Source organism: Myotis nattereri (assembly GCF_964212035.1).
Source record: "Myotis nattereri genome assembly, chromosome: 2".
In the NCBI taxonomy this organism is placed as follows: Eukaryota; Metazoa; Chordata; class Mammalia; order Chiroptera; family Vespertilionidae; genus Myotis; species Myotis nattereri.
The window spans coordinates 122,361,195-122,386,832 of record NC_138076.1 but is presented as its reverse complement, the minus strand read 5'-3'; the positions used below and the strand labels follow the sequence as shown (position 1 = coordinate 122,386,832).

Sequence of the window (25,638 nt, the reverse complement as noted above, 5' to 3'; positions counted from 1 at the left end):
AACATCGATCAGCTGCCTCCTGCACATCTCCTACTGGGGATATGCCCGCAACCCAGGTACATGCCCTTGACCGGAATCGAACCTGGGACCTTTCAGTCCGCAGGCCGACGTTCTATCCACTCAGCCAAACCGGTTTCGGTGATATATTCCTTTTTTTATGGTTTTATATATTGTGTGCATGTAATATAGTTTATTAAATCAGTCCTCTATGGATGGATGTTGGACTGCTTGTAATTATTTTGCTACTGGTTTTCTTCTTAACTTTTAAATTTGAAAGGATTGTAGATTCACTGGGAGTTGCACAAATATTACATAAAGCGTCTATTAAAACCACGGAATTTCCTTGCCAGTATTGCTCAGTGGTTGAGCATTGGGCCATGCAGCAAGAGGTCACTGGTTCAATTAACGGCCAGGGCGCATGCCTGGGTGGCAGGCTTGATCCCCATTGAGGGGGTTTGAGGGTGTGTGCAGGAGGCAGACAATAAATGTTTCCCTCTGATCAATGTTTCTCTCTCTCTCTTTCTCCCTCTCCTTTACTCTCTCTCTAAAATCAATACAAACATATTTAAAAACACACAAAAAACAGCGAATTGGTGTTGACACGCCATTTTAAGACATAGACTTTATTCAATTTTCAGCAATTTTTAAAAATTGATTTCAGAGGGGAAGGGTGAAGGATAGAGGGAGAGAAACATCAATGATGGGAGAGAATCATTGATTGGCTGCCTCCTGCACACACCCTAATGGGGATGGATCCTGCAACCCGGCCATGTGTCCTTGACCAGAATCAAATCCAGGACCCACCGCAGACCGATGCTCTATCCACTGAGCCAAACTGACTAGGGCAGGACGTGTTTCTTCTGGTCAGTGTAGCATCAGTGTTCTTTTGAGTTGGTTGTGGATTTTTCACCTGCTACTCTTCTTCTTTTTCAATTATATATCATGGTCTGTGTGGTTGCATCATTGTCAGATTGATGACTGTAGATTGACAAGTAGCAGTGGTATTTAGTACCCATAATTAACCAAAGGTGAGACACTTTTCCATTGTGTTTCATGTGAAACCATTTATAGTGATATTTTTCAAATAGATTTACACACACTTTACTCTGGAATCTGTGAATACAGTGACTGTTATTTTTTATCACCAAGTTCTTTTTCTACTGAAGAATGGGAGGCGGAGGGTAGGAGAACTCAGAGGTATGTTGAATCACTGAAGTGAATAGAGTGGATATATTTTGAGAGCCACTGTTGAACCTGAAGGAAGGGGGTTGGAATTGAGGAGATTTCTATCACCTAGACGAAGGGAAAATATGGGGCTGGAGGATTTAATACCGCGTCTACTTGATAGGAAAGAGGAGAGAATGAAACCTCTGGTGCCAGACCCACATATAATCTGCCTCTTGGCAAAAGAGGTCCTGCTGTCAGAACTCTTGTCCTAAAACTTTGTAAAAGCCAGGTTCAAGAATATCTTTCTGTTCTCTGGGACACAGATGAATGGGCATCTCCTTTCATTATCTTCTTCCTCCAGCTTATGGATCCTTGGCTCAATTCCCAGAAGGATAACGAGCGGGAACGGGCCATGTGGTGTGCTGCACGTATTTTGGAGTTTACAGCAAAAATGGAGGACTTCAATGTGAGTGGGAGGCGGCCGTGGAGTCTGAATTATCATACCCTGTCTGGTTGCCCTTATCCCTACCTTCATCATATATATTACCCAGCCTCAGTCACTCATTCTCATCCTCATTCTCCCTGGCCCATACTATTTTCTCTTGTGGATCCCATCCTGTTCTCTCCTTTTCCCCTTCTGTCATCTTCTACTTGGTGTTTTTCTCCATCCATCAGTTTTATTTCATCCCACTTGGTTCAGTCTGATGTTATTTGTCTGAACAAGCAATGACTAAACACTCGCCTTGTGCCAGGCGCTGTGGTAGGTGCTATAGCGAATACACAGATGACCAAGATAGTTTCTGACTTCATGAACCTTACAGTCCACTGGGGAGAGAGGCATGCATAGAACAAACTTAAAGAGAAGGTGATAATGAATAGATAAACTGAATATAGTGGGACTAAAAGATCAAAACAAACAATTACAAGTTGAGGGGGCAGGGAATGCGTCATAGAGAAGAAGGCATTGAACTAGACTTGACAGATGAGTGGGGTGTCAAGGGGCAAAGATGGGGGATAGAGTAAGGTAATTATAAAACGATGACCTCTGATGTCCTTTATGGCCACAACTCATCTATCGAATTCCATTCCCATTAACCTCACATAGTCTCACCTTTCATGTCTCTGGTATATGCATTTCCTCCTCTGAGTTCTTCCTGTGATTGCTCAGCCTAAGGCAGGGGTGGGCAAACTTTTTGACTCGAGGACCACAATGGGTTCTAAACTGGACCGGAGGGCCGGAACAAAAGCATGGATGGAGTGTTTGTGTGATCTAATATAAATTCAAAGTAAACATCATTACACAAAGGGTACGGACTTTTTTTTTTTCAGTTTTATTCTTTTCAAACGGGCTGGATCCTGCCTGCGGGCCATAGTTTGCCCATGGCTGGCCTAAGGGAATGGCTGGGATAACTTGTGACTTCCAGCTTCCTTCCCCAGATGGCAATTGAATTCACCCGGCTGGGGCGCCTGGTAAAGCTGCTGGCCATGCGCTGCCAGGACCCAGTGGACAGCATCTGCTTCCTGTCTTCCAAGGCTGTGTATCACCTCTACTGTATCCTCTTGAAGAAAAAGCGTATGAGGAGCCTGCTCTTACCCCTCCCCCTCCAACCACATACTTAGGCCTGGCCATCCCCACACACTCATCCCAAGACAGTGAGGGCCAAGAAGCTGCCTGAGTACCTCATTTCCATTGAGGAACCTACCCCCAAACATCTACAGATAATCTCTTGGGAAAAAATACCTACATAGGAAATACTTCTTTAGAATTAGTTTCTTCTTTTTTGGCTCAACCCCATCCTTTTATCTAATTCTATCTCTGCTCGGAGGCAGGCAAGATAGTTTGTTTGTCTTTTACCTCAGCTCCCACCATTTCTTATCTTAATGCCCATTCCTCTACTCCCAGCCCCAAAGGACATACATAGCCCCAAGCTGACTGAGTTCAGTAGGAGCTTTGGGCTAGAAGGTGGGAAAGGGGGAGTTTCACATGCCTTCTGAGTGTCTGAGAGGTGGGGTCGGGTGTCTCTGTTTCAGAGATGAAGAAGAAAATAGAAGGCTTGTGGATAGAAGAGGACATGAATGAAGTCTATAGTGCCAACTTGTTCTATAACAACACCTTTAAAATTGCCGAGGTGAGGGAGCAGGACCAGAGACAAAGTGAGGGAAGCCTGGGCGTCTCATTTACAGGCTGTAATAGACTCCTGGGGTGGGACTCCTACCCTGTCTCTCTTCCCATTCTGTTACTGGATGTGAACTTTTCCTTTGGGGGAAATTTTCCTATCACATGCTACTATTTGTCCCCCCTTGAGCATCAATGGTCCTGATCCTTGTCTTCCCCTGTCCCCCCAGAAGCATTTGCTTCATGCTAATGCTGCTTTGTGAGCAATGTGTAGACTCAGAGATGTCACTGAGGATCTTAGCCCCAGCCCTCCTCTCCTGGGGTTCTGCTCTGCACCCCCTGACCTCTGAGCCCCACATTGCACTTGAGACCAGTGTTTCCTCCCTTCCATCCCCAGGACTCTGTCCCCAGGAAAGGGTCTTCTAGGAGTTAGGCAGACAGCACAAGCCTAGGACAGAAGCACAGAAGCTCCCAAGAGAAGCCCTCCCTCACCAGGAGGAATGGCACAGGCTGTCTCGGGCAGGGGGAGCCCTGCATCCAGACTCATCGCACCATGTGATCCCACCCTGTTGCAGGCCTTTGCAGAGTACTTCACCCAGAGGCAGCTCACCAACCTGGTGCTGACATCCATGGAGGAGCTGACGGGCAGCAGGGCTAACGTGTCTCTGGCTGCAGCCCAGTTGATGAGCGCTGTCATGAAAAAGCGGGGCTCAGATTTGATAAAGGTAGTATGGTGCTGGGTGGGAGCTCTGGCCTGAATGTCAGGAGCACTGGCTCATGTCCTGGCTCTGTTACCAAGCAGCCAAAGGGCTGTAGCCAAGTCCCTCTCCTCTACTGGCTTTAATTCATTCACTTCTAAAATGTAGGCTTGCACTACATTTCCTCTGTGGTCCCACTGAGCTCCGACATTTGTAATCCTGAGCTTGTAACTGCAGTGCCTCCTATCTGGGCGGCCGATTCCTCAGTAATGACAGCCATGTGCAGGGGTGTAGGCATTGTTGGGGGACTCACCCCAACCTGCTGGGGTGTCTGGAGCTTAGACTTCTGTGAAGGGGTAAGGCTGTGGATTGGAAACAAGGAAGTTCACAGAATGACTGACCTATGCATAAATGTTCTTTTAAGCTAGCATAAATATGGGAAGGCCTAGCATTTAGAAATCTGTGCCTCACATCACTAAGAAAAAAACAACTTTAAAATCGGGTCACATAGTACTGAGTGGCCATCATCCCCTGTCATGGGCTGTCCACCCCCTTCTCTCTATGAATCCCCAGACACCGGTTGCCTTCACTCATTTATGTGACTGCCGTGGCCTAGGTACCAGAAATGGGCGGGCACCATGACAGTCCTTGAGATATTACAATGAAAAGGACTTCCCAGAGGTCCATAGTTTAGAGCTCTGAGCACCAGATGAGAACCCTGTGGTCTTTCCACATCCAGTGCCACTGTCCCTGCAGTTTCAGGACTGGAAGTTGACCTTAGCTGGGGGAAAGGCCTGAGTGCCTCCAGGGCTTTGGCTTTCTTTCTGGAGGGTCTTCTGTCTCCTGAGCAACCTCAGACCACCTCTCTGGACATTGGGGCTCTGGACAGGCATTTGCTCTAGTGGGCCTTGGCCCGAGCTCCCTTTTTGGGCCCTGCTGCTCTGGCCTTTGGCACCCCGCAACTCTTCCTTGAGAAGAGAGTCAGGGACAGGATTGCAACTATGCCTCTTGAGTTTGAGGACTCAGTAGAGAGGGAGGAGGAAGGAAGGAAGTAAAGAAGGACTGACGGGGTGTTCTGGCTCTCCCCTGCAGGTGGAGGAAATTGTGGCGGGCATCCTGGAAAGGCTCAAATTGCAGCTGGATCCCAACACAAAGGAGGAGACCCTTCGGGCCCTGTGCTTGCTGGCAGGCAACAGCACCCACAGCGTTGTGCCCCTGCTGCTCAACAGGCCCCTCCCTTGGGATAGGTACCTCTCCCACACCCAGGAGCACACTCCATCCCAGTAAACCCTCCCCTGCTCCAAGCCAAGCCCATGTTAAAAATCACTGCACAACGATGCATTCTTCTTGATGCCAATCAAACTTCATATTCTTTGGCCAAGTCCTCTTGGGCCTCACTCCCTCTAGAACCGGAGAACTGGCCTTTCATAGGCTCAAGACCAGATTGGTACTAGAATATGATTACCAGGGCCCATGACATAGCTGTCCCTGGCTCCTGCAGAACCATTCTGGCCGTGTGGAAGGTGTTCGGCACCGAGCGAGAGACCACAATCAACGTCCTGCAGCTGCTGATAGGCATCCTGGAAAACCACTCCACAGAGGGCACGACGGAGCAAGCCCTGCAGCCCGTGGAGGTCAGCATGGGGAGGGCGGGCGGGGGGCGGAGGACTTATGTCTGGGACTTGCGTGCAGAGGCGAAGATTAAAGGGCACCTGTCAGGTGCGAGCAGTTGTTAGGGAGCAGTGAAGAGGAGACTGTTAACACTGGACTCATGAATACTGCACATACGTTTAGTACTTTAACTTTGTACATCCAAGAACTGCATGATGTAGAAAGTGCAGGAATCAATCCCATTTCATAGACAAGGAAACTGATGTTCAGTGTTAATCAGCTTTTCTATCTCCTGAGTTTGTGTCTGGCGCCCATATTTCTGGGGCCTGGCCAGGGGCATGCGGTGCTGGGGCAGAGGATGAAGTTTGGTTGTCTGAAATTGGGTGGCCCAATTTATTTTCTGCTGAAAAATTAGAGTTGGTTCCCTTTTTGTTTTTAATGTTTGTCAATAAAGAGAGAGCAGATTACATGTGTGTGGCCCCTCATTTCCCCAGGATTGAGCTGTGGGCATTCAGTCTTTGAGTGCTTCTTAGAAACCTCAGTCAGAGTGCACTGTGACCTATGGGCAGTGACAGGGAGGGGCAGTGTGTGGGATTGTGGGACCATTTCTGTCTTTACCAGACCTAGTCAATTCTGCTTCCTCCTTTCCACGTGTCCTCCCCAGGCGGCGTGTGCCTTGTGTGAGATGCTATCCGGGACTCTGTGCCGGGAGGCCATCCTGGAACTCTACCCCCGGCTATTGCTGGCTGTGCTATGTCATCTCTTCTGGGTGATTGAACAAAATACCCCCCAGAAGGTGGTGGTCTACAGGAAGGATGGGGGCTTAGGCAAGGCCTTTGACTCCAGTAGGTAAGCCTAACCCTGGTGTGATGGAGAAATGAGACTAGTCAACTCCAGAGGGCCCTGGACAACTGGATGCCAATCCCCTAGGGAAGCTGAAGAAGAGACTGACAGCAGCACAGAGCTAGAATGTCGGTGTGGGTGCCCCAACATCACGTGCTGGAATGTTCTCACGTGTTTTGAAGTTTCTCGTTATCCTTTTCCTTGCATGCACTCCTCTGCTTCACCCAGCGGTTCAGGTCTCTGTTCATGACTGGGCCCATGAAAGATTCAATTCTCTCCATGCAGCTGTGGCCATTCGAATCTGGATCACCTCTGGCTTAGCTTTGTCACTAACTGCGCCATCTCATGGAAGTTACTACTGCAGTTTAGGGTGTTGAACTCCTAAGTAAGCGGTTGTCAGACCTTTTTAAAAAACCTCAGGGTATTCTATTCAAGTGAAATCTTACAGTAAAAAAATAAAACCAGTAACCAGAGACATTCTGGTTAGGTGGGTGTGGAGGTGAAGAGGTATCCTAACCCTGCTACACTCTGGAGAGCTGAATTTGAAAGCTGTGGCACTAGCACATCTCTATAGTCTCTTTTACAAGACTCTGTGGTTGGATGAGCACCAAGGTTGAAGGGGTGAGCAGACACAATTGGAGATGGGTTTCAGAGAGCCATGGGTTTTCATCAGCTGGAAAGCAGGATCCAGCTATGCACCAGATCCAGATTAGAGAACTGTCTCCTGGCTTGCCAGGACAAGGATGCAAACTAGGGCATAACACCTTGTCCATCCTTCTGTTCCTTTCTTTTCACAAACCTCGTGACGACGGGCCTTCAGTTGTGCCCTGGAGGTGGTGAAGCTTGTGTTGTTCGCAGCCGCATATGATGGAGTGGTGGTCTATGCAGATGAGCATAAGTGCTGGGATCATCTGTCCTCCTCTAAATTTTACTACATAGGCATCATGGACCTGACAAGGTGGGACCATTTCCCCAGCATGCCCTATACCACTCTAGCCCCCAATCCCAATTTTCAAATACAGCAGACTTTAACCCTCCCTTGCTCATCTCCCAGACCTCAGCCTTCACATTTTCCCTGTTCTGTGCATACTGTTCCCTTGCCACCTCCCCTCCACCACTGCCCACTCCCCACCCAGCAACTCTTGGCTTCCTCTGCCCCACCCCAGTGGCATTGTGAAGAACTGTGAAGTAGTCATGCTGCACCGAATTATGAAGCTTGCCAAGACCTTCCTTGACAGCGGAGATAATCATCGGAAGATCTTGGCCAGGGCCGTCTATGCACAGGTGAAAGCCTGGAGGGAGGACCACAGCCCTAGCCATTCATTTCCTGTAGCTGAGGAACATTTAACAGAAATGTTAAATAACTTGCCCCAGAAAGTGGAAAGAATAGAATTGAGTGGGATTGCTTCCCTGCCACTTCAGAGCCTGGTTTAAAAAAGACAGGTGAAGCCCTAACCAGTTTGTCTCAATGGATAGAGCGTTGGCCTGTGGACTAAAGGGTTCCCTGTTCGATTCCAATCAAGGGCATGTACCTTGGTTGCGGGCACATCCCCAGTAGGGCATGTGAAGGAGGCAGCTGATCAATGTTTCTCTCTCATCGATATTTCTAACTCTCCATCCCTCACCCTTCCTCTCTGTAAAAAATCAATAAAATATATTTTTTAAAAAATAAAAAAGGCAGGGAAAGCCTGGGGAGGGGATCAGCGGCATTAGTCCTCCCAGAATGATTTTAGGATCCCAGGATCTGGCCCAAAATGCTAACGTTATCAGCGCTATCCACCATTGCCGTAGACTCTACCCCATGTGCATAGATCTACTGCTCTCAACTGGTCACAGTTCTTACCTGAGTATGGGGCCTGAGGGGAGCTAGGGAAGCACCAGGTACCCATGACCTTTTCTCCATCCATGGTTATAGTCACCTTGTTTCCACAGCTCCTCTGGCATCGATCAGTGGCTCAGACTCTGGGACAAGACTTTGTGGGCAATCTAATCAAGTGGACCAAGGAGCCCAACCTCATCATGAAAGAAATTGGACTCCGTGGAATCAGTAACCTGGCACTGCATGAAAGTCAAGTAAAAGTGGGGGGGCCCAATGGGAATCAAATGTTAGTCTCTGGACCACTTAATTTATTTCCCTTGGGGTCTCTTAATTACTCAGAGCTTAGTAAATTTCCCAACCCCTCATCCTAGGGCAGTACAACATCCAGTTTATAGACTTACATAGCCTGGCCATCTGGCCTCCCAAACACCCTGAGCACCAGCCTTCCACTTCCTCTGCACATCCAGCCCCTAGATTCCCTACGTCTGTTTCTTTTAGGCACCACTTGTTTTCTCAAAACCCTATCCCTAAAGTGTTGCATGATGCCCAGGTGGAAAGTGATCTCTGCCTTCTTTCAAACAGTCAGAGTCTGTGAAGAACGTGTTTCCATCCTTGCGAGACTTCCTGAAGAGTGAGGCACGAGTGACAGTTCAGGCAGTGAAGGCCCTACGGAACATCGTTGTACATGGGTATGGAGAAGAGGTCAAGGTGATGTTCTGCAGCATCTCCAAGCATCTGCGTCCACTCATCAATGATGTATGGGCCTAAGTCCCTAGGATTAGTTGGGAACAGTATGGGCTGGGGCTGAAGGTGAACCCTGGAAGCTGAATTTAGGGCCCTGGGGCAGAGCTATGGGACTGGTGGAAGGCTAAAATCACTGAGGGGCAGAAAAAAGGAGACTTGGCTACTTGAAGCAGTGCATTAGACAGGTGCAAAATTCATTCCCTATTCCATACAGATGTAGCACTCATCCACTTACTCTCTTACCACAACTTTCCTGAAGGAGCCACTGAAGGGGAAAATGTGACATACTGATGTAAAATTGGTTCTGACTCCAACGATCTTCTCCTGCAAACTTAAAGAGTGGGGGAAGAACTCATAACTTCTACCCTCCTTCCCAACAGCACAGGGACCCTAGAATGCTAGGAGCCTTGTTACAATACCCAAAGGATCAGAAATCTGAACTTCCCAGGCCAGTAACAGCCCACTCCATGTCTCAGCCTCTTTACAGATCAGAGCCATTTTGAGTTGAAGGGACTTCACATTTGAGTGTATGCTTACTTAACAGTATTCCTGTTCTGGGATCTATCAATTTTTAATATTTGAACCTTGGATTTCAATTATTTTTGTATCGGCCTCATAATCTCGAAGAGCCTGGACACTCACTCCATGATTCATCCATTTTTCAGTTACTTTTAAAACCCAACATGTATATTTGACTTGACAAAGCCTAAAAATAATCTTTACCCTTCATCCAAACAATATAAGAACCTTAGAAGCTTGATTACACCGCCCCCGTTTTATTAATTAATATTGTCTAGTAGTTTAGTTTCACATTCTTTTAAAATCCCCAAATGTGGTCTTTAACATAATCACCACCATTGGTGTTATGTTATACAGTCAATACTCATTTAGATTTTCCCATATGTTGCTTACACATTTCTTCATTTACCTTTCCTTCTTATAGCTCTCTCCTCCCTTCTAGATTCATTTTCTTCTTTTTTCTTTGTGGCTTCATCAGTGAGGGGCTGTTAATAGCAAATGTTTTCAGTCCGGGTCTGAAAATGTCTTTATTTTGTCTCACATTTGTCTTTAGTTTTTAACAGTTTAGGATGTGTTGGCATGAATTTCTTGAGATTTAGCCTGAATTTTTGGAAATCTCTATGTTTATGTCTTTTACCATACTTTAAAAGTTTGTAGCCATTATTTCTCCAAAACATTTTCGGCACATTCGTGTTCCTCTCCTTTTAGAAATCTGATGACAGAAATGTTGGACCTTTTCCTCTTGTCCCTCGGTCCCAAGATTCAGTTCATTTTCAATAATTTTTCTCTTTTTTGTTCAGATTGGAAAATTTTTATTGATCTGTCTTCAAGTTCACTGTGTCTTTCCTCTGACACCTGTGTTTTGCTAATTTGTATTTATCAGTTTAAATATTTCCCATTTTTCTTTATCTTGTCTTCTTCTTTGCTGAGGTTTTTATTTCTGAATTGATTACAAGGTTATTCAGTGTTGTTCTTGGAGTATTTTGTATCATAACTCCTTGAAGGTTTACATCAGATAATTCCAACATTTGTTTCATCTTAACTGGTATCCGTTTCATCTTAACTGTTTCATCTCAATTGGCTTTTCCCATGTGAGTCAAGATTTTCTGGGCTCTTCATATACAGAGTGATTTTTTTTTAATCTTCACCTGAGGATAATTTTTCTATTGATTTTTTTTATAAAAGAGAGTGGAAGGGGGAGAGAGGAGAAAGAGAGAGAGAGAGAGAGAAACATGGATATGAGAAAGACACGTAGATTGGTTGCCTCCTGCTCCTGCAGAGGACCGAACCTGTAATGGAGGTACATGCCCTTGACCAGGAATTGATCCTGTGACCCTTTGGTCCACAGGCTGATGCTCTAATCATTGAGAAAAACTGGCCAGAGTGATTTTTGATCGTATCTTTATAAATATTAAGTTATGTGACTCTGAGTCTCATTGAAATCCTATGGAGGATGTTTATAGTTTTGCTTTAGAAGGCAACTGGCCTATTTAACTTCAGGCTGCAAGTTCTGACTAGCCTTCTGTGTGCACAGTGTGATTTCCATGTCAGTCTGAATTGCCAGCCATTGCCCCCTTGAATGTTCACTTTCCCTAGGTCCTCCCTCTCTGTGACCTCCCTGATTTTACAGTTCCCTGGGGTTCCCCGGCCACAAAGCTGAGGCTTTAGTTAGCCTGCAATGCCAGGGACTTCTGTGACTGTGCCTACATTTGGGCCAAGTGGCATGAAGGCAGAGAGAGGAAATAAAGAAATGGGGGGTTGCCCATCCTCTTGGGGCCTCAGCTCCTTCAAAAGGAAAGTAAGGTTTCCCTCCCTCAGAGTGTTGCCTCCTATAGGTTCCCCCAGGTTTGTGTGGGGGCTGTGGCATGAGAGAACAGTAGGAGAAAAAGAACTGAGGGGTTTCCCCTCTCTTTGAGCAGTGTGAGTTCCCTTTCTGGCTCTTTGAGATTAACTAGACGACTTCTCTTGGAGCATTCTGTCAGCCTATGGTGTTTCCTTCCCAGTTTCTGGTTGCCTTCTGGGCAGGTTGGGGAGACCAATAGATAGGAAAAGCCAGGCCCCTAGGTCATAGAAACCAGTGATATCCCTCTACTCCATGGGCGCTGGAGTGTCAGCAGCCTCTTTATCTTTGGCCCTGGGAATTTCCCTTTCTTGAAATTGTAATTATTTAAATATTTCTTAGTATATTTTCTTTTGCATATTAAGATGTCTATAATGGGAAGGTTCTCAGGTTATCTTACTTATTGCTGGAGTGGGAAGTCAAGATTTATTGTCTAACTGAAAAATAGTAAATGGCCATTATCTACACAATGGCAACCTAGAAACTGAAAGGCAAGGGCTGTGAAATTTGGGTTCTAGGTGCTCCTTTAACATTGACCTAGTCATATACATTTACTTGGTTAAGACTCTGTAGTTTTCGCTCCCAGTCAAGATGGCAGCATCGGTAAACACTGTACTCCCCTTTTCCCATGACCACAACAACTAAACTTCCGAGCAACCATCATTGATACCTGCCTGAACTCTAGCTGAACAAAAGCCCTATAGCTAAGGATATACAGAAGAAGCCACATCAAGGCTAGTAGGAGGGGCAGAGGCCTGGAATAAGCTGGTCCCACACCCACATGTACTGGTTAAAATTGGGAGAGAGATCTCAGCTGTGAAGTCTCCCAGTGTGGAGTAGGAGTCCCAGCCCCACACCAGGCTCTCCAGTTCCAGTGCTGGCAAGAGAAGTCCCTAACTTCTAAGAAAAACAGTAGAGATGGTGGCTCAGTGAGGCGGGGGTTAGGGGGTTGGCAGGTGGAGGGGGCGAGGCTCCTGGAATCCCAAGCATTCCTCTTAAAGGGCTTTTGCATGGAATTACTCGCTGATGGGTTTACTTGCTCTGATCTCCAGCCCTGGGGCAGTACCTCAAAGGATGCCAGAGGTAGAACTGACTTATCTGGCTTCAAGGAAAGGCTGGAAGGGCAGCTGTCTCCCAGAGGAAGTGCTAGCAGAAGCTACTGTTCCTTTGCTAAGCCCTCCCCATGCATGTATAGGCAAGCATCAAATCTGAGTCTCCACTGACCTCGATAACACTGTTCCATACAAAAAGCTTGTCTTGGCATATGCCAATATTCCTAGAAATATCTCAAAGGTTCACAAACCCCAAAAAAGCAGCATCTGGCCCTGGCATGCCTTGCCCCACTTCCCAAGCAGCTCCAAGCCTGGCACTAGCAGCATCTGGCCTCAGTTTGCATCTTAGCCTCTCCCCGGCACCTCCCAGTCCACCACAAGCGGCAAACTTTGTAACTAATACAAGGTGGCCCCAGGCAGGTCACAAGCCACAGATAACCTTCACCTGCACCTCTCAATAGGCCCCAGAACCAACACGCCCAGTAGTCAGATGCAGACTACACCAGAGCAGCACCCAACTCCATCCATAATGACACACTCAAAGGGCAGACTCACATGGTACCAGAGTCCTGCTAAAGCAAATTCTGCTCTGTAGGTTCACTCCTGCACAATAGCTCCTCCACTGGAGTCATGACCAGTCCTCACACCCAATCTGCCTGAAGGTCAATCTCTGCCATTGATGTGCCAACAGCAATCAAGGCTCAACTACAATAAGAAGGCACACAAACATACAGAAGGGACATACCTAGAGCACCCAGCTCAGGTGAACAGGGAGACTGTGTCACTGGGCCCCATAGGACACCTACTACATAAGACGACTCTACCAGAGTGAGGGATGTAGCAGCTCTCCCTAATACATAGAAATAAACACAAGGAGACAGCCAAAATAAGGAGACAAAGAATCATGTTCCAATGAAAGAACAGAACAAAATTCCAGAAAAGTTACTAAATAAAATGGAGACAAGCAATCTACCAGATGCAGAATTCCAAACACAGGTTATTAGGATGCTAAATGGTCTCAGTGAGAACTTTAATGCAGAAGAAATCTAAAATCAAAGGTAGAGCCTGACCCCCATGACTCAGTGGTTGAGCATTGACCTATGAACTAGGAGGTCACAGTTCAATTACTGGTCAGGGCACATGCCCCATTTGTGAGCTCCATCCCCATTGGGGGACATTCAGGAGGCAGCCAATCAATGATTGTCTCTGACATTGATGTTTCTATCTTTCTCCCCCTCTTCCTTTCTCTCTGAAATCAATAAAAATATATTTTCAAAAACCATGAAGATAGAAAATATAAAAAAAGAACTATTTGGAAATGAACATACAATAACAAAGAAATACATTAGAGCCCTGACTGGTGTTGCTCAGTTGATTGGATGGTGTCCTGTACACCTAAAGGTTGTAGGTTCAATTCCTAGTCAGGGCACATGCCCGGTTTGCAGGATTGATACCCGGTAGAGAGCATGCAGGAGGCAGCCAATCAATGCCTCGCTCTCACATGAATGCTTCTCTCTCCCTCTCCCTTCCTCTCTGTCTAAAAATAAATTTAAAAATCTTTGAAAAATAAAGAAATACATTAGAAGTAGTTAGCAGTAGATTGAATGAAGTAGTGGATCAAATCAGTGATTTCGCAGATAAGGGAGCAGACCACACCCCCTCAACACAGCAAAAAGAAAAAAGAATCCACAGAAAGTTGAGGATAGTTTAAGGGGCCTCTGTGATATCAAGTGTACCAACCTTTGTATCATTCAGGTACTAGAAGAAAGAGAGCAAAGAATTGAAAATCTATTTGAAAAAACCAGAAAACTTCCCTGACCTAGGAAGGAAACAGACATACAAGTCCTGAAAATGCAGAGAGGCCCAAATAAGATGAACCCAAAGAAGCCCACACCAAAATACATAATTAAAATGCAAAAGATTAAAAATGGAGAATCTTTAAAAAAAGAGAAGCATTGGTGAGAGAGAGAGAGAGAGAGAGAGAGAGAGAGAGAGAGAGAAGGGAGAGAGGGAAAAACCGTTTTGTTGTTCCCCTTCTTCATGGATTCATTGGTTGGTTCTTGTAGGTGCCCTGACTAGAGATCAATCCACAACCTTGCCATAGTCAGCAACACTCTATCCAACTGGGCTACCCAGTCAGGGCCAAAGAGAGAATCTCCATACTCTTTTCCACTCCCATGCACCAATCTACATTCCCACCAACAGTGCGTGAAAATTCTTTTTTCTCCACGCCAATAATTGTTACTTATTGATGATAGTCATTCTGACTGTGTGAGGTGATATTTCAGTGTGGTTTTAATTTGCATTTCCCTGATGATTAGTGACGAGCATTTTTTCATGTCTATTTTCCATCTGTATGCCCTCTTTGGAGAAGTGTTTAAATCAGTTTTCCCCCCTGGTGTTGAGCTGTATAAATTCTTTATAAATTTTGTATATTAACCCTTTATCAGAATATGTTAACCCATTGGCGAACATGTTCTCCTATTCAGTAGGTTGTCTTTTTAAAAAATATTTTCTTATTGATTTAAGAGTGGAAGCAAGAGGGAGAGAGAAATAGAAACATCAGTCATTGTTAAGCTGCCTCCTGCATGTCTACATGCCTGCAACCCACGCATGTGCCCTGAATGGGAATCGAACTATGACTACCTGGTTCATAGGTTGATGCTCAACCACTGAGCCATGCCGGCTGGACTGACTTTTCACTTTGTTGATGGTTTTCTTTGCTGTACAGAAACTTTTTAGATTGATGTAGTCACATTTGTTTATTTTTTCTTGATTCCTTTGTCCAAAGAGATATATCAGAAAGGAAAATATTGCTAAGAGAAGTGTCAGAGATTTTACTCTATTGTCATCTAGAAGTTTTATGGGTTTAAGTCTTTAGTCCATTTTCAGTTTATTCTTGTGTATGGTGTAAGAAGGTGGTCTAGTTTCTTTCTCTTTTTTTGCATGTGTCTGTCCAATTTTTTCAACACCATTTATTGAATGGACTGTCTTTACCCCATTGTATGTTCTTGCCTCCTTTGACCATATAGGCGAGGGTTTATTTCTGGACTCTCCATTTTGTTCTGTTGATTTTTTTTTTTTGTTTTTTTTTTTTTGGGGGGGGGGCGGGGAGGGGTTTTGCCAGTACCATGCTGTTTTGATTACTATGGCCTTTGATATCAGGTAACATGATACCTCCAACTTTGTATTTCTTTCTCAAGATTGTTATTGGCTATTTGGGGTCTTTTGTGGTTCTAGATAAATTTGTGGATTATTTGTTCTAGTTCTGGGAAATAAAACATTGATATTTTGATAGGAATTATATTAAATGTATAGATTGTTTTAGGTAGTATGGATATTTTGACTATGTTAATTTTTCCTATCCAGTATAATCTTCCATTTATTTGTATCTTCTTCAGTGTATTTCTTTAATGTCTTCCATAGTTTTCTGAGAATGGTTCTTCTATCTCCTTGGTTAAATTTATTCCTAGGTATTTTATTTTATATATATTTTTTTCATATATTCTATTGATTTTTTACAGAGAGGAAGGGAGAGAGATAGAGAGTTAGAAACATCGATGCGAGAGAAACATCGATCAGCTGCCTCCTGCACATCTCCTACTGGGGATGTGCCTGCAACCCTGGTACATGCCCTTGACGGGAATCGAACCTGGGACCCTTCAGTCCACAGGCCGACGCTCTATCCACTGAGCCAAACTGGTTTCGGCTATTTTATATCATTTTTGATGCAGTTGTAAATGAGATTGTTCTCTTAGGTTTACTTTCTGGTAGTTTATTATTGGTTTTTACAAATGCAACTGCAAAGGAAAAAAAGGAAAAAAATGCAATGGATTTCTGAATATTTATTTTGTATCCTGATACTTTACTGAATTAATTTATCAATTCTAGTAGTCTATTTTGTTGGAATCTTTAGTGTTCTCAATATACAGTATCATGTCATATGCAAATAATGACAGTTTTATTTCTTTCCAGTTTTGATGCCTTTTATTTCTTCTTCTTGTCTCATTGCAGAACTATGTTGCCTAAGAGTGGTGGAAATGGACATCTCTGTCTTGTTTCTGATCTTTTAGTTTTTCCCTGTTGAGTTTGATGTTAGTTGCATGTTTGTGATAGATGGCCTTTATTATGTTACGGTATGTTCTCTCTATTTCTTCTTTGCTGAGAGTTTTTTTAAAATCATAATTTTGATGTGTCTTGGCGTGGTTCTCTTTGGGATTATCTTGTAGAGGACTCTCTGCACTTCCTGGACATGTGTGTCTTTTTCCTTCATAAAGTTAGGAAAGTTTTCCATCATTATTTCTTCAAATAGGTTTTTAATCCCTTGCTTGCTTTCTGGTCCTTGTGGTGCCCCCGATAATGCAGACATTGGTATACTTGATGTTGTCCCAGAGGCCCCTTATGGCATTATCATTTTTTAAAATTCTCTTTTAGCCCTGGCTCGTTCACTGAGTGTTTAGAGCATAGGCCCATGGACAGAAGGGTCACAGGGTCAATTCTGGTCAAAGGTTCAATACCTGGCCCTGGTTGGGGAGTGTGCGGGACGCAACCAATCCATGTGTCTCTCTCACATCAATGTTTCTCTCCCTCTGTCTCTCCCAGTCCCTTCCAACTCTCTCTAAAAATTACTAGATAAAATATCCTCGGATGAAGATTAACAACAAGAAGAATTCTCTCTCTCTCTTTTTTTTTCACTGCTCTGATTTGCTATTCTATGCTACCTTATCTTCCAAATTGCAAATTCAATCCTTTGCTTCATTTAGTCTATAGTTGGTTCCTTCTAGTGTATTCTGTATTTTTCACTGGTTCTTTTTTATAGTTTCTGTGTTCTATTACTATCTTTTCTTGTTTTCACTGAGTTCATCCGTTCTTCCCTACGTTTATGGAGCATCCTTTTAACCATTGTTTTGAACTCTGTATTTAGTAGATTGCTTGCCTTAATTGTTTTTAGTTCTTTTCCTGGGGATTTGTCTCTTATTATATTTGGGGCGTGTTTCCTTGTATTCTCACGTTGGGTACCTCTCTGTATTTGCTTTATTGTATTGGGTAGATCTGCTATGTCTCCCCATCTTGGTATTTATTTCGTAGGTGTCCAGCGGGGCTTGGTAGTGCTGTCTCCCTGATCACTAGAGCAAGGTATTCTGGGAGTGTGTTATGTGAGCCCTCTTGTTGTAGTAGGGTCTTTTTGAAAAAGAATATTTATTTATTTTTAGAGAGAAAAGAAGGGAGAAAGAGAGAGAGAAACATCAGTATGAGAGCAACATTGATCAGCTGCCTTCTGCACTCTCCCTTAATAGGGATAGAGCCCACAATCTGGGCATGTGGCCTGACCAAGAATTGAACTGGCAATCTTTCAGTGCACAGGAAGACAACCAACCTACTGAAGCACACTAGCCAGGGCTGTAGTTGACCCTTATTGATGTTGGTGCATCCATGGGTGGGGTTTACCTTCAGGCTGGCTGAATATGAGGATTGACCCTGATCTCACTGTATGAGCTGCTGGGCAGGGACTAACCCCATGAAGTAGAATTCACCCCAGCAGGGTCTGGTATCTGCCAAAATCTTCCTTTCAATGTGCCACTTGTGGGGCTAATTGCGTTGTGCTCTAATGTGGTCTGAAGCCTGCCACCAGGTCCTGAGGCCTCTTGGGAGGGACTCTGGTGCTGGTGAATATCAGATGCTGCCTGTGACTGGCCCTGGGCTACCTGTCAGGAGCTACAAAAGATCCACATTTTGTGGAAGCCTCTGCAAGACAGGGGTGCATATGGGAGGAGCCAAAGTGCATGCCAAGGCCAGGCTCCACTAGCACCAAACCCATGGGAGGGGTCAGCAGAAGTCCCAAGGCACTCCAAGATATGCCTTTCCTGCTGGCTTCCTGTTAGACCAAATCACTGGAATTGCCTCTGGCAATATGCAAATTGAAGTAGGTTCTCATGTTAGGGCCAGTGGTATTCACCAGGTTGATACATATACAAACCTGAAGCCAGTACTACTTCTGAGGCCGTTCAGCAAATGTCTCATTGTAACCAGGCCCAGCTGCCAGCTGCCACCTGCATTGGGCCTACAGACATTTGTGGTGGGGTGGGTTTTTAAGGGAGTCATCAGGGTGAGGCCAGCAGAGTTTATAGGGCTAAAACAGACCAATATTTGGTCATGTGGATAGAGAGCTTTGCACAGCAATGGTGGCTCCAGTCAGCATGTGAGGGGGGAAATGACCCTCACCCTAAAGCCACAGAACTCAGTATCTGACATCCCGTTTGTCTGCCTACACATCCTAAAGATCCCTCCAAGAAAGTCTGCACTGCCAGCTCAGGCTGGCTGGTGGGAGCTTGGCAGGGCAGGGAAACAGGTATTTGGGAGAGAGTACTAATACATTCCACCAGGCTGATGCCCTGTGGAGGGGAATGCTCAACCCAAGAAATATGGCATCTGTGGACTGTGGTGGGAGAGGGATTCAACACAAGGACCTTGCTGGCTGTCCCTTTAGCTCTCTCCCTGAAGCCACACAACCCAGTCTCTCCCTGTATGACTCCAGTCTGCCCTGAGCCACCTTCCCTGTGCTGGAGTCTATGGCGAGAGGCTGCAAACAACATTTTCTGCACTGACTTTTTAAGGGGGCTCCTGGGATTCCAGCAGACTCCCTTCTCTCCCTAATAGATGGAATCTCTGATGACTTTCACAGCCAGGAATTAGGTGGGTTTCTCTTCCTTTTGTGGTGCTCCAGGCTGAGGAGCCTGTGTTGCGTTGAGCCCGTTGCTCCTGACAGAGGACTTCGTAGGTGAAATATCTCTCCAGATTCTCTACTGCTGCACATGTGGGGCCACCTCTTTTTGAGCCTCAGTCCATCCTACCAGTCTCCATGTGGCTGCTTCTGTAAATCCTTGGTCATAAGACTTCTGTTCAGCTGGACTTCAATTGGTTACTTAGGTTGATTGTTCTAAAATTTAGTTGTACTTCTGGTTTGATCCTGGGAGGAGGTGAGTGTAACTTCCACCTACTCCACCACTGTATTGGATCCTGTTGGGTTTTTTTTTTAATTAAAATACTAACATTGAATCATCCCTCTGTATAGCCATTATGTGCTTTGTGCAAAATATAATTCAACTTGTTAAAATATCTGTTTTCCATATCCTACAAATTGAGGAACTGTCTTGTCCCATCATGTCTGCTATTTAGTAAGTGCCTAGCTCATAATAGGTGCTTAAAAAATATTTGTACAGTTAATATATACTATACTCTTGAAAGTGTATAAAGTTTAGCTGTTTGTGATCCTTGCTAATTAACACAAGCTAATATAGATTTAAACAATTACAGCATAACCGGGACAATTAAATTTTTTTTAAATTTGGCATTCTTGAGCTAAATCCCCAGAAGAGAATAAAGTGATAGGTTGTAGATATGATCCAGAGCAGAACTGAAATTATAATCTTAGTTTCCCTAGCACAGTGCCATAACCCTAGGAGGCTTATTAGCTCTAGGGGGCTAAGAGATTTACTCAGCTACACAAATCATGTTGCCTTTCCAGTATGTAAAAGCAGCGTCCTTTGGACATGAAAAATGAAATGTGGGTGTATGAAAGCCAAGCCAGGCAGGGTCAGAGGGAAACCATAGCTTCCTCATTCTCCGTTTTGCTCTTCATGGCAGGAGAGGGACCAGGTGAGGATCACAGCCACCTCTGCCTTTGGGCACATGCTACATCGAGTCAACAAATTCAGGCCTGGATATGGCATCAAGAAACATCTGTACAGTTTTTTAGTCCCGCTGCTGCTTAGCTTAGAGAACGACAACACAGAGGTGGTCAAGGTATGGGTGATCTCTGTCCTGCCAAACTCAGCCTGATACAACCCCTATCTGCTAGAGCACAGCCCCTTCCCTTTAGTCCTCTTTCATGAGCCTGGTCTGGGATCTACATTCACTCTACACCAGTGGTTCTCAACCTTCTGGCCATTTAAATACAGTTCCTCATGTTGTGACCCAACCATAAAATTATTTTCGTTGCTGCTACATAACTGTAATGTTGCTACTGTTATGAATCGTAATATAAATATCTGATATGAAGGATGGTCTTCGGCGACTCCTGTGAAAGGGTCGTTCGACAGCCAAAGGGGTCACGACCCACAGGTTGAGAACCGCTGCTCTACACCTCTTTGGTATCATCTTCTGGGCTGAATCTGAGCACTTTTACCCTCTACTGGGTGCCATCAGTCTTAGACAGATATGGTACTCCTCCCTGAAGTTATTTACATCTTTTCACACGATCAAGGCCCCTGATCCCAGCAACTAATCCCAACCAAACCCCTTGTGGGCTAGTTTCATGGTCAGGCCTGGCTCTCTAGAATTATAGGAGTGAGACTTAGGATTTCCTTGTCTCCATCCCATAGGCCTGTGGAGCAGCCCTGACTGAGTGGACTAAGGTGATTGGCTGGTCGTCCTTCACACAGATGTTTCAGCATACCACCCTCAGTGATCACATGCAGGTGTTGGAAGAAACATGCAACCATTTGGTGAGTGAGAGTCTCTGAGGAAGCCGGTTGCAATATGCATGCTATGGACTCACTGGCAGGCTTGGTGGGCAAAGAGGAGAAGGCTGACAGAAGATGTATTCTTTCCTTTCCTTGATTCTCATTCTTTCTCATCAGCAAACTCTGAGAACCCACATTTGGGATGCCAGTCCCTGGATCTCCATATTTGATCCTCTTAGCATCCCAAACTGCCTCAGAGGCTAGGGACATCATGCAAGGTGAATAGATGCCAATGGGATAGAAGCCTTCTGGTTAGAGGAAGAAGTATAGACAGGATTCCTCAGGGCTTGAGATCACCAATCATGGTGGTAACGGTCTGTAGCTTCAGTGACTTCAGTGAAGTCAAGAACAGGCCATAGAGCAGGAATCCTTGTTGAAAAGTAAACATTTAAGGGCTACGCAAGTAGGTTAGGAACTAAATGATTAATTCTAATATTATGAATTTGAATGTTTTACATAGATAGAGCACTTTACCCTGTACACTTTAACATCCATTATCCCATTGGAGCCACTGGTAGGTTCGGCAGGTTTTATTTCAACACTTCAGATGAAAAAGCTGAGGCCAGTGTCAGGACCAGTATTCAAACATGCGTCTCCTGGCTCTACATCAGTTGTTTTCTCCCTTATCATGTTGGTTCCTAGGGGCAAAATTCTCTTTTTGAACTTCCTGCTGAGTCTGCACTGTTGCTGGGGTGGGGGTGTCTGAGTGTCTAGGTTCACATCGTTTAAGCGGACTGAAGACAGAAAATGCTGCTGCTTGTGGACAAGGTGAGAGGGCCAAGGCTGCAAGACGGTCTTCAGTAGAGTTCCCAGCAGCCCCCCTCTCCTTGTCAGCATTACGCCTCTTTGACTTCACAGGTGAATACATGCAAAAGACAATTAGTGGGGGAGTTACTGTTTCAGAGCTTCAGCTTCCTGAAGAGCTCCGAGTCCTTCCTACGGACAGCTGCACTCCATTTCATAGGTAAGGGGTCCCTCCTGTCAATTCCTCCCTTCTCTCCAGCAGGAAAGCCCTCCTTGACCTTTCACTAAAGGGCTAAGCCAGAACCATGGCATGAAGAAGTTGGTTACATCCTTTCCTAGCTCTGACCTGATTTGAGATATGCTGTCAGAATCCAAAATTTGTGTTAGAAAAGCCTGGGGAGGAGTAGTAAGCTATCTGCCTTTGTCCTGGCTCTGTGTGCATCTACACACTTTGTCAGCATGCTGCTTTGTGAGGAAGAGAAATGTATGCATTTGGAAGGAAAAAACTGTTGCTTCAACTGGAACCCCATGGATTTCTCAAAATATTTTTTGTTTTAAACTATAACTGTATGTGTTTATGTTAGAAAGCATAAAATATTCAGACTGGCTGAAAGAAGACAATGAGTAATGCCAGAACTTACATCATTTGGATTTAACCACTACTAACACCATAGAATTATTTTTCTTAAAAATATGCTACACACACACACACATACACACACACATGCACATGCACACACACACATATATATAGCACTTTAAAAAATATATGTTTTTAATTGATTTTAGAGAGAGAAGAAGGGAGAGAGAGAATCATTGATTGGCTGCCCCCTGCATTCCCCCTACTGGATATTGAGCCCACAAGCCAGGTAGGTGCCTTGACTGGGAATTGAACCATAATATCTTGGGTCCTTGACCGATGCTCAATCACTGACCCACTGGAGCAGAACTATAGAACTTCCATTTATTTGATTATTTTAAATATTTTTATTGATTTTTTACAGAGAGGAAGGGAGAGGGATAGAGATTTAGAAAAAAAATGAGAGAGAAACATTGATCAGCTGCCTCCTGCACACTCCCTACTGGGGATGTGCCCACAACCAAGGTACATGCCCTTGACCAGAATGGAACCTGGGAGCAAAAAGTTAGGGCAAACTTTTTAAAAGTAAACTTTGGTACATAGCTCTATCACAAATACATGCATTACATACTCATCAACATTTTATTTAATGACTACATGATATTAATTTTATTGTATAGATGGATTTATGAAACCAGTCCTTATTTTTGAATATTGAGACTGTGTTATCTTTTGTTTTTATAGACAGGGACATAGTGGTTAAATCTCTGCATGTCATCATGATTATTTTGTTAAGATACATTGCTTAAAAGTAGAGTTCCTGACTCTTCCCATTTGCAACGTCATGGATGGAACTGGAGAGCATTATGCTAAGTGAAATAAGCCAGTCAGTGAAGGAAAAACAGCACATGATCTCACTCATTCATGGATAATAGAGACCATTATAAACTTTTGAACAATAATAGATACAGAGGCAGAGCTGCCTCAAACAGATTGTCAAACTGCATTGGGAAGGCCGGGGAGGGTTGGGGGGCAGGAGGTAGGGGGGTAAGAGATCAACTAAAGGACTTGTATGCATGCATATAAGCATAACCAATGGACATAAGACACTGGGGAATAGGGGAGGCTAGGGGACTGTCTAGGGCGGGGGGATAAAATGGACACATATGTAATACCCTTTGTAATACTTGAAGCAATAAAAAAGAAGAAAAAAAAAGAAAAAACAAAACAAAACACACACACACACACACACACACACACACACACACAAGTAGAGTTCCTGGACCCAAAGGGTATGCGGAATTTTAAGGATTTGGAACTGGCCTCTAAAAAGTTAGATTCATTTTCTCTTGTCACCAGTATGTATATGAGTATCCATTTCGCCAAACATTTGGCAACACTAGGTAATAAGTTTTTAAAATCATTACCAATTTGCTAGGTGAAAACAAAGAAGCTTGTTGTTTTGGTTATTATTATTTTTTTTTAATCAACAGCTAGGTTATGTATTTTGTCCTGTTTATTGCCCATCCATATTTTATTTTTGCAAATTATTGCCTAGTGCCCCCTGTCCATCCTTCTGTTGGAGTAGGAGCCCCATGAAGTTTAACATCCTTGGTGCAGGCTCCACTTATCAGCTGGGTCACAGCTGCTCTGAGGGCTGTTCTTTCACTAGGTCACTGACATGTAGCCAGCAAGGCATCTCTTACATACATTCCTTGCTAAAATCATTTTATAAATTTCCTTGTTCACTACCGAGCCTGGGGAAAGGGATGGCCCAAAGGCTCAGGAATTCTGGATAGACTTTACATCTGTTCTGTCTTTAGCATTAATAGCTAAGAAGATAAACCTGCATTCCATACATGAGGATGATGTGCAGCTGTTACGAAATGGTGAGTCTGGGCCTCGCACCTGGGTTCTGGGTTACATAAGGGGATGGGTCAAGATAGAAATTAGGAAGGGGCAATTCCTGATGTACATATGCCATTATTTTAAAAGTTTACTCTTACCAGTATGAATGTTATATCTAAAAGTTTAAGTGAAGAGAAGTAAGAGAAAGATAAGATTATTTATCATCATACCAGTTAGATAAAAGCTCTGCTAACAACACGTTCTTGTCACTGCTCCTCTGTCCTGTGCTCTGGGCTGACCCTGCAGAGGTGTGTAAGGCAGACATGGTTCCTTTTCCCCCGAAGAACATGCAGTTTTGTGTTCTTTTTTACTGCCTTAAAATATTTTAAAATTAATTTATACTTATAGAGCCCTTGATATATTAATATTTAAGTTATTTCAATTTTTTTGCTATTCAAACAATGCTACCATGAACATTCTTATATATGCCTCCTTATATGCAAGTGTAATTCTTACTCCAGACTAGGTACTAAAAAGTAGACTTTTATTATGCATGTTGAACTTAACCGAGTTTAAAGTACAACATTTTAATCTTTCCTACTATGTTGACATGAATTTCAATCACCGCCTTTCCCAATTACAGACTTTTATTAACCAATATTTTAGTTCCTTTTGTAAAATCATAATTTATATGCTATGATTATTGTTATTGTATACAAACTATAGATTTACAAAGTGTTATATGCTCACCATTCCTTTTTATATCTCTGACCATCCCTCAGGGGTCATTTTTCTCCATCCTTTTAGAAGTTTCTTTAGTACTGGTATCTTTTTCAAAAATCCTCACTGGAAGATATGTTTATTGCCTTGAGAAGGGAGAGTAGGAGAGAGAGAAAGAGAGAGAGAGAGAGAGAGAGAGAGAGAGAGAGAGAGAGAGAGATCAATCGGTTGCCTCCTGTACGTGCCCTATAGGGGATGGAACCTGCAACCTTTTGGTGTAGGGAATGACACTCCAACCAACTGAGCCACCTGGCCAGGGCTAGTGCTGGTATCTTTTTTTTGCACACTTTTTATTAATATTTTTATTGATTAAGTTATTGCATTTTAGTGCTGGTATCTTGATAATATACTGTCTTAGATTTTGTTTGTAAGAATTTCTTCTTACCCTCATCCTTGCAAGATAGCTTTACTAGTTTTAAAATTCTACACCAACAATTAATTTCTCTCAGCATTTTGAAGACATTGTGCTATTATTTCCTGGCTTTCTTTGTTGCTAACTAGAAGCCTACTATTCTAGTTTTTTTTTTTCCATTGTAGGTAATCTCTCCTTTTCCTGTGGCTGTTTTAAGATTTTTTAAAATGTTATTTAAAAATATAGAGAATCTATCTAATAAAGAGGAAATATGCTAATTGACCCTTATTCCAGCGCAAATATGGCAGTGTCCACAGCCAATAAGGAGGGAATATGCTAATTGACTGCCCCGCCCTCAAAGATGGCGGCACCAACAGCCACAAGATGGCGGTGCCCAGTCCCC

The 25,638-nt window shown here is 44.0% G+C and overlaps 1 protein-coding gene across 1 annotated transcript in view; it reads left to right on the top strand.

Annotated features, from left to right (window-relative positions):
- The window catches only part of LOC308513838 (maestro heat-like repeat-containing protein family member 1), a gene marked incomplete at its 5' end in the record, with an annotated part of 68,650 nt that overhangs the window by 37,893 nt on the left and 5,119 nt on the right, over positions 1–25,638 (top strand). The window contains 15 exons of the mRNA XM_081083939.1: positions 1,529–1,633; positions 2,605–2,740; positions 3,199–3,296; positions 3,859–4,008; positions 5,074–5,228; positions 5,483–5,615; positions 6,257–6,441; positions 7,256–7,393; positions 7,602–7,719; positions 8,368–8,508; positions 8,837–9,010; positions 20,054–20,212; positions 20,791–20,913; positions 21,790–21,895; positions 24,079–24,144. Of these exons, the coding sequence (XP_080940065.1) occupies positions 1,529–1,633; positions 2,605–2,740; positions 3,199–3,296; positions 3,859–4,008; positions 5,074–5,228; positions 5,483–5,615; positions 6,257–6,441; positions 7,256–7,393; positions 7,602–7,719; positions 8,368–8,508; positions 8,837–9,010; positions 20,054–20,212; positions 20,791–20,913; positions 21,790–21,895; positions 24,079–24,144 (1,987 nt within the window). The remainder of the gene's footprint in view (positions 1–1,528; positions 1,634–2,604; positions 2,741–3,198; positions 3,297–3,858; positions 4,009–5,073; positions 5,229–5,482; positions 5,616–6,256; positions 6,442–7,255; positions 7,394–7,601; positions 7,720–8,367; positions 8,509–8,836; positions 9,011–20,053; positions 20,213–20,790; positions 20,914–21,789; positions 21,896–24,078; positions 24,145–25,638) is intronic.